The sequence below is a fragment of the Eubalaena glacialis genome, chromosome 7, assembly GCF_028564815.1.
Source record: "Eubalaena glacialis isolate mEubGla1 chromosome 7, mEubGla1.1.hap2.+ XY, whole genome shotgun sequence".
In the NCBI taxonomy this organism is placed as follows: Eukaryota; Metazoa; Chordata; class Mammalia; order Artiodactyla; family Balaenidae; genus Eubalaena; species Eubalaena glacialis.
In genome coordinates this window covers 24,447,721-24,456,542 of record NC_083722.1, presented here as the reverse complement: position 1 = coordinate 24,456,542, position 8,822 = coordinate 24,447,721, and the positions used below count along the sequence as shown (strand labels likewise).

The following is an 8,822-nucleotide window of genomic DNA, read 5'->3' as shown; positions in this document are numbered from 1 at the left end:
GAAGCTCGCCGCCAACCAAAGCAGAGCCTGTATGAGTCATGGGACCCTGAAATGTCTGCACGGGGAGAGTTGTTGCCTCCAACAGGGTGAAGACTCGGGAACAAGATTAGAACATTTGTAGAAGTAAGTAAATGACATTTCCGTGCACATTTGGGGTGCATATTTGTGACCACCATCCCCACGTAATACAGGTTCATGCAGAAATTGGCATTTCCGTCTCTGTTGATTTGGTTGATGGAAATAAGATCACAAAAACTGGCCTGACCCATGTGACCCTTTGAGGAAAAAAATGAACTTTAATTTACTTGTTCTTCACCAAGACACTAGTTGACACCCAGCTATAAATTTCTGTATCACAAGTGATCGAGATTAACAAGAAGAAGGGGGAGGAGGAGAAAAGAGAGTTGGCATTTGTGAGACTCCACAATGCATCGAGTGTGATGCTATTCTTCACTTAATTTCCACAACAAATCATTAAATTATAAATTGTTTTTCCAATTTTATGAATAAAAAGAGATCAAACATTTGTCCACCTCACACTATGAACCTGTCAATATGAAAATGTTGATTCTAGTGTAATGGGATTTGTCCTTACAAAATAGAAGGGTATACAAGATACACATTAAAACACATGCTCTTCAATCTAGCAGGTGCAGGGGAGATGGTAAAAGAGGACTATCTGATCCTCATGTTTAACATATAAATCCCAGGGAGAATCGGTCAGAATCCCTAAGACGAGATCCTCACTCCTCATGCTTTTTTCACCCCTTGGTTTACCCCTCTCTGTCTCTCACGATCTATATTCCTGACTGTAAACAAAAACATTCCAAGCAGGGAAAGGGCATGTTACACAGGCTTTGAGGGTATAGATCTTTAACTCACCCCAAAGCTAAAGGGTCCTTGGGACAACCTTACATTGCACTAGGATGCCCCATACCACACTCCTGCCCTGACCACTACGGGAAGGTTGAGATGGTCTCGTTATCAGAGGCCAACTCAATTCGAGGGTTACCTCAAAATGGCTTAAAAATAAATGTGTCTTGACTGAAATTTCTCAAAGCGGTATCAAGGAGTTGATTACACTTCATGCACCCAAATAACTCGCACAACCTCTGTGTGCTCCCCAACTCAAACCACCATGGTTGTGCCTTGTGGTCTCTCTTCCACCACTACAAGCAACCCCAATCTCTATAAGACAAATCTCAGACACACTACTTCCTCCTCATCTCCTCCTCTCTTCCTCCTCCTGGTCTTGTCTTCCTTGATTTGCTCCACACCCTTTCTCTGGGAAACAATTGTGACTCCTCTATGTTTCTTCCTACATTGCCCCTAATAAACCTAACCAGGAATGAGCCTATCAGCAAACACAGAGTTCTCTGAAAAAGAGAGATAATGGTTGTTACATTTTTGTTCCTATTACACAAACATATACACAGGATTTTTCATATAATTTCAGATCTTTCACAGACCCTCACCCCAGGAGTCCATCAACATCCCAGAAGTTCTGGACCCCAGATCCAGAACACCTGCTCTAGAGCAACTAATTCCTCAGCAACCAAGGAGGCTTGGAGGAAGAAACTGAGTCTGGACAGGGAGTCAGAGCACGAGGAAGCAGAGAGAAGACCAATATCCCAGAGGACCGGGAAGAAGCAGGAAAACCAAAACTAGAGCCGAAAGGGGTAGGAGTTTTGGAGCAAGAGGGATCAAGAACCAAGGGCCCCCTTGGGAAGGCCTGAGTCCTAAGCAGGCAAGCATGACTTCTGAAATCTTCCAGGGCTGAGCGATCCCTGATCCACTCAGTCGTTCCCTGCTGCCGTCCCTCCTCACAACTGACCTCTCCATGGTCACTGCACCAGTGAGCAGTTCCAGTTGGGCCAGGTGTTTGGGGAGGGCGTGGCTAACCCTGACAGTGCCCTGCAGTAGAGGACAGGCCGGAATGGAGGCAGATCTGTGTTCCAAGGAGGCTACAAAAGTGACAAGGAGACCAGGGACACCAACCCCACCCTCATGTGTCCCCTGATAGAGAAGAGGGCAGAGTCCAGGTTGGGGAGGGGAGGCTACAGGAACTCAGAGCCACTTACCTGCATACAGCTGGGCCTTCCTCCAGGCTGAAAGGGAACACACCCTGGTGAGACCTCAGCCAGAACAAGCCTGCTCGCTGTGAATCCACTGGCCCGTGCCTCCCCTCTGCTCTGCAGGTGAGACTAACTACAGTCGTGGAGAGGCTGGAGAGGAGGTGACCCCCTGCTATGTGCAGACAGCGGGTGTTGTGGGAATTTCCCTGGACCACAGGTCAGGAGCCCTGCATTACAGGCTGACTTACACCACTGTCCCGCTGCTGCTGTGTGATGTTTGGCAAGTCACTTAGCTGTTCTGTGCCTCAAAAACCTCAAAAATTCTTATTCTACTTACATTGACTTTTGCCGCTAAGGATCAAAACTTCTACTATGTGTGAAAACATTTTAGGGAATACAATAGAAATTATTCTATAATTTTAAGAAAGCATCATCATATTCAGTTTTTTTCTGGCAAAGATATATTTGGGAAATAACTTGAAATGGGAACTATTTAAGGACAGGAATGTGAGATGAGTTCTGGGGTAAAAGTGGCTAATCTTTCTCAGATGAAATATTTCTAGAGATAAACATCACTATTCTGGGGCATTGACAGCCCTTCCCATCACATTCCCATGCATGGTCAGCCCAGCTATGCCCCCATAACTTTTTGATCATCACCCGAAGAAACTAAAGGGAACAGACCTTCTTTGGATGCTGTTTTGGGGTGGAGACAGGAGGTCACACTCCTAAACTGAATCACCCCGCTGATTTGGATAGCTCCTTTAATGCAATCTCAGAGCACATGACTTTTGCTTCCAGGTACTGTCTGAAAACCAGGGGCATTCAAGGCTAGAAAGCTAGAAAACTATCAATATAGTGGGTCAGTCAAGGCTGGAATAAGACCCAGGGTGCATGATGGACCCTGGGGTCACCGTCACACCCAGGCTCCCAAGCACTGGGTGGGAATCAGCGGCCCAGATCTGGGAGAGCCTTTGCAGCTGGGTTCTGCCTCCCAGCAGCCTCCACTTCCGCCCCAGGGAGGGGGTCCACACGGCTGTGTCTGGACAGAAGCAAGGAGAGGGACGCCCTGTCACAGGAGGACAGGAAACCCAAGGACATCAGGAGAGTCACTCACCAGCCAGGTAAGCGGATTTCCTCCAGTCTGAAAGGCAACACACAGGAAGCAGGTGAACTAAGAACCAGAATGTCTCCTACGAAGGGGATGCAGAGAGCTCAGGGGGAAAAGCAGAACTTACCGAGTTCTGCCTGGAGTTCATCTGAAAGAGAGTGCAGAAGAAGCATGAGCTCCCACCCCTAAGAAAGAGTCCACAAAACACCACCTCTCTGTGTGTAACCTGGAGGAGCTTCCAACCCCAGACCCATCGGGGCCTCCCTGGCTCCAGCCATCCACCCTGGGTCTCCCCAGCCACCGGCCCAGGGCCCGGATTTCCCCGGAGCCCTGGACTCAGGCAGGCCCTGCGGTCGGTCATCCATCTCAGCGCGGCTGCCGTGCTCTCCAGCCCTGGCCACTGTCCTGCCTTACCTGCCTCCTTCAGCGCCTCCTCCTTTGCCCACCGGTCCTGCTCCTTCAACGGGCGCAGACTCTCCTTTGCTCGCATCACCAGCAACTTCATGGAATGTTCTCTCTTGGTGTAACATCCAGCCCCAAGCAGCAGGACCATCAGCACAGACAGGCTCACTGAGAAAGCCAGCTTCCAGGGAGAGGCCTGGGGGAAGAAGGGCTCTGCGGCCCGGCCAGAGACCCCGTCAGGGCCACCACCCGGGACACCCAAGCCCAGCACACTCAGGAGCGCCCGGTCCGCTCCGCCAGCCCTGCGGGGAGCAGGGAGCAGCGCTGACCTGGGATGAAGATGGCCATGGCCTTCTCCTGGCCCAGGACAGTGTTGAGGACGGAGCAGGTCACGTTCCCTGCAGAGCTGTCTCTCACCACCAGAGCCGCCTCCACGCCGAACAGCCCTTCAGCGTCCTGGGTGTGCGCCTCGGAGAACACCAGGGACTCCTCTCCTCTGAGGTCTCTCCACCGCACCTGGGGCTTCGGGAACCACCCCGAGGACGTGCACACCACACGGACCCCATCCTCCTCGGGCCCTGTGATGCGCACCTGAGGGGCAGAGCCCACACCTGCGGGAGGCAAGATGTAGAGCCCAGGGGGGCCGCCTGGGTCCTGGGGGCCCCAGCAGTGCCTACGTGTGCACAACTCCAGTGGGAGCCCTTCGCCTTGCATTCTGGGGCTCTGGGGGAGGCTGTCCCCTGCAGGGAGAAAGGCAGCCGCCCTGCCACGGGGAACACAAGGAAGGAGTGTGGGGACCTCCGGGGGCTCGGAGGGCTGGGGCTCTTCTCCCCAGTCATGCAGGTGCAAGGGCTGACGCCCAGTGGAAACAGGAGGAATGTGGTCCCAGGTCCCATCCTTATCCTCCACTCTCTTCACCTCACACACTCTCCCAGGGCACCGGCTTCCACACCCACTGCCTCTCTTTGAAAATCACCACCAAAATTAGATCAGATGACAACCCTATCCCCTGAACTCCCCTCCCGTATATCCACATCCAGTGGGTTATTTCCGCCAGGATTCCTCACATACACTTCAAACTTAAAATTCCAGAACTGAATACGTGATTTTGCCCCATCTGTGATAGATTGATTGTAAAAAGATTCCCAAATCTTCACTCCCTCTTTATATCCAGCTGGCCCTCGGCCACACACTTTTTGATGCCTTCACACTCTGCCTCTGGGCAGGGTCAGGTGACTCAACTAGCCAGTGAGAGACTAGGCCATGTGACTCAAGCAGAGGTTGTAACATCCTTGTGCCATTGGGCTACCCTCTGCCACAGGGAGGACGTGTTTGGTCTGGTGCAGCCTTTCCAGCTGAAGCTTTCCTAGATCAACCAATACCCAGTTGAACAAACCCAGCAAAGGTCCTTATGGTGACCTCCTCAGCTGACTGTAAGGACAAATAAGAATTAAAATTAAGAGGCGTCATTCTCCGCGTTGAAAATAAAGGAAGAGATTCCTCTCCCATCCTTTTCCTTAGAACACTTGCTTTAGAAAACCTGTAATTGTAGGTATTTTCTCCCTACTTCCTTTTTTTTTTTTTTTTTTAATTTTTTGGCCACACGCCACGCGGCATGTGGGATCCTAGTTCACCAACCCAGGATCGAACCTGCAGCCCCTCCATTTGAAGGGTGGAGTTCTAACCTCTGGACCGCCAGGGAAGTCCCCCCCTCCACTTTGAAATGTATATAAATCCTTTTTGAAAACTAGATAGGCCTCTTGCCAGCTTTGGGACCCACGAACGCCTTTCTCTAGGACCTGGGAGCCATCTCTTTGAAATATAAACGTTAAGGGAGATAGCACCCAACTTTTGCCTTCCCTGTGGAAGGGTAGGAGCCTAACTTCAGTGGACACTGAACTCCAAGCTGTAAAACCACCTTCTGTCATAAAGGCATAAGAAATTGTTTTTCCTCTGGATAAAGCCAATTAGCTAACATAGATAGTCACCTCAATTACCAGGAAAATTTAGGGTGAACTATGTGACAGATGGTGCTATCAAGTCCTCTGACCTGAGGATTAGTTAGTGTTTACCTTGAAAACATGTATGTAATGGGATGTATCTGCTTGACTTTATAAAAGGGGGAGCTTTCTCTCTGTCTTTGCGATCTCTTAGTAGATTGCCTGTGATGTGTATCAGACTCTGGTTTAATGCCCATTCAGTAATAAAACTGTATTCTTTCTCTACTAACTTTGTGAGGACGATTTCTGGTTTGGGAGATTTTGTTTTTAATTGTATTTCCCCAATGTCACCAAAGATGTATAAATAATCCCAAGTAAGATTAGTCAAATACAGTCCAGATTAGCTGTACTCCCTTCATGCCTGAATTACATAAATGGTTATTGTTATATGCCACTGTGATTTTTGTGGCTGTTTGTTACACAGCATTATCATGGCAACAGATAACACAAATAATACACAAATACAACAGATAAAGCAAAGAATGTTGCCCACCACGCAATTCTACAAGGATCAAGTCATTAGCACTGTAGCCACTCACTGACAGTACACCCCAAAAGGAATTCAGGACAAAAAAATAGGATAAGACTCTGTGCTTTGGAAAAACAGGTCCCTTAGATAGTTAGAGATACCTCAGGGAAAAAAAATTTAATGAACCCAGGTTCTTGCATCTTCTCACACACAGAAAAGCACTAAAATCATTAACTGAGGTGTCTGATCCTCGTGACCAGCAGTAAACGTTCACCGAGATGTATGCTTGTCTGCACACATTTCATAGCCAAAATCCTGTATAAACTGGCTTCTCCTCCTACCTCTTTGGAGCAGTTTCTCAGAGCTACTGAGAGACTGTTTCCCGGATTATATAGCCCTCAGTAAGACCCTGAATAAAACTCAGCTCACAGCTCTTAGGTTGTGTGTGTTTCCTCAGTCGACACACAAAATTTTCAATATTCCTACCACTAAACAACAAACAGCCAAGGCAAAACCCTGGGAGCTTCTGCAGTCCCCTCTTCCCCTCCAAACTGTGTACCCAAATCCACTCACTCAGTTGGGTCGGCTTTCTAAACCCCACTGATGTCTGATCCCCCGGTCCCTCTATGTGATCCCATCGCCTCTGTGTGAGGTCATCCTCTTGACCTCATCACTGCATCCATGCCTCCAGCCTGGCTCACCTTTCATCCATCCTCCTCACAGCTGACAAAGGGAACGTTCCAGGCACTGCTCTGTTTAAAATTTCCTCAGCAATCCATCAACACCCCATAGCACAGCATGCAAACTCTTCTATGATCTGGAATTTGCCTTCCCCCCCAGACTCCTCTCCTCTTCCCCCCAATTTCCACTACCTATGCCCCTCAGGGACCACACACTCCAGCCCCAAGGACCCTTTGATTAACTGCGAGTAACTGCGATGACCATGCTCTCTGTGGCCCCTGCCTTCTCATGTTCCAGTCCATCAGCATCAAGGGCTTTTTGGAGCCTGGTCTGGTGAACTCAAGTGCCTGCTCAAGTGTGTATTATCTATGAACTCCTCCTGATCGCCCCAGAGAGCATTAACCAACCCCTTCTCTGTGCACCCTCGGCCAGGAACATCTCTTCGTTCCATTATCGTCACCTCTTACCACCTTCCCATTCACTCATCTTCTCAACCATGAGGGCCGGCTTGTGTGCTCAGAACACACCAGCCACACTCCTACCTCAGGGTTTCATGCCGGGTGTTTCCTCTGCTGGGAACTCTGGTCCCACAGATATCCACATGGCTAAATTCCTACTTCCTTTGAGCTTCTGCTCAAATAGTCAAAAAAGCCCAACCTGAGGCCCCGTGCAACACTGAAGCCCTCCTCACCCCTGGTCCCCTTCCACTTTTTTCCTGGCCTCTTATCCCAAATACTTACCACTTCCTAACATCCTCTATAACCTATTTATCTAGTATTTATGGATTGCCTCTAGAATATAAACTCCACAGAGCAGGGAACATTGTTTGGTTCACTGATGTATCCCAGGTGCCCAAAATAGGATGTGGCACAGAGTAGGCTTTCGATATATTTGTACTGAATAATGGAATGAGTGGATGAGCCTCCTGTTATCTGTAAAATGAGGGGCTGATTTACATGGTCCCTGAAGTTCCTCCCAACTTCAATATTCCCGGATCAAAAACATAACTCAAGTCACCAACCTGCCACCTTCAGCTCCAAACTCGCCTCTTCGTAGAAGCCTCCCTTTCTGAAGAAGCAGGTGTACAGCCCATTGTCTGAAACCTGGACCTTCTGGATGTGTACGGCAGCCGCCCCCTGGGCAAGGAGGTCCCTCACCAGCGAGGTCCGCCCTACGTAATGCGCCATCTGTTCCTCATTCCGCTCGACTCGGTTTTGATAGCTGAACACGGCTTCTGAAAACTTGGAGCGGAACCACCTCAGCTCCATGTCTTCTGCACTTATGGGTGGGAACACACGACAGGGCAGCACGGTGTCTCCGCCCAGCACTGCCACAATGGGATCCGAGGGGCCAGTCACGGAGAACTCCTCTGTGGACCCAGACATAGGAGTGAGAAAGGAAGAGAGACACAGAGGGAGGGCCGGAAACACACACAGTCTGGTGGGAAGGCCCGGGCAGGCTGGGGACAGGTGTTGGATAACATGAGCCATCATGACCTGAGGGACTGAGCTGTGATGATTCTGAATCTCGGCAAGACATTCTGACCACAATTTTATGACCCAGAAGTGATGTCACAGAGAATCCTTCATCCATCTGTACTGCTGCTTTCACACTCTTTCATGGAAAACTCCAAGTCAGTGTTTGGCAACCTTCAGCATGCAGCAAAATCAGCAAGAGGGCTTATAAAACACACAGTGCTGCCCCCTCACCCCCGCCCTGAGCTTCTGATTCAGTAGGTCTGGGGTGGGCCCAAGGATCTGCATTCTAAAGAATTCCCGGAGATGCTAATATTGATGTTCCAGGGACATCACTTTGAGAACCATAGCTCTATCCTGGCCCCTCTTGGACAGGACTGAACCCTGACCAAAGAGAATCCCTGTGGCCTAGGACAGAACTCCTTGATCACTCAGCCACACCGAGAAACATCCCCACTGCCAGCCCTAACTTTATTATTTGTGCTCATGACTTTCTCCTCAGCTGAACTACAAGTGCACTGAAAACTAGACGCAAATGCTATTTTCATTAAAAACCTGCCTTTACTCTTCGTCGCCCACAGGAGCCCATATTCACCCCACCGATATCTT

General features: G+C 49.5%; 1 protein-coding gene across 1 annotated transcript; it reads right to left on the bottom strand.

Moving 5' to 3' along the window:
• Window positions 1-3,861: 3,861 nt before the first annotated feature.
• Window positions 3,862-8,228, bottom strand: LOC133095677 (butyrophilin-like protein 1). Its single transcript, XM_061197423.1, has 2 exons — window positions 7,760-8,228; window positions 3,862-4,199 (listed from the first exon to the last, which is right to left on the bottom strand). The coding sequence occupies exons 1-2, from the start codon at window positions 8,226-8,228 to the stop codon at window positions 3,862-3,864; spliced, it is 807 nt and encodes a 268-aa protein (XP_061053406.1).
• Window positions 8,229-8,822: the final 594 nt, after the last annotated feature.

What these genes read in the sequence shown, in the direction of transcription:
- LOC133095677 (XM_061197423.1), bottom strand. Translation starts at nt 8,228, where the DNA reads ATGGCTCATGTTATCCAACACCTGTCCCCAGCCTGCCCGGGCCTTCCC. An exon ending in TTTGGAGCTGAAGGTGGCAG is followed by an intron (nt 4,200 to 7,759) that starts GTTGGTGACTTG and finishes TGCCTCCCGCAG; the next exon opens with GTGTGGGCTCTGCCCCTCAG.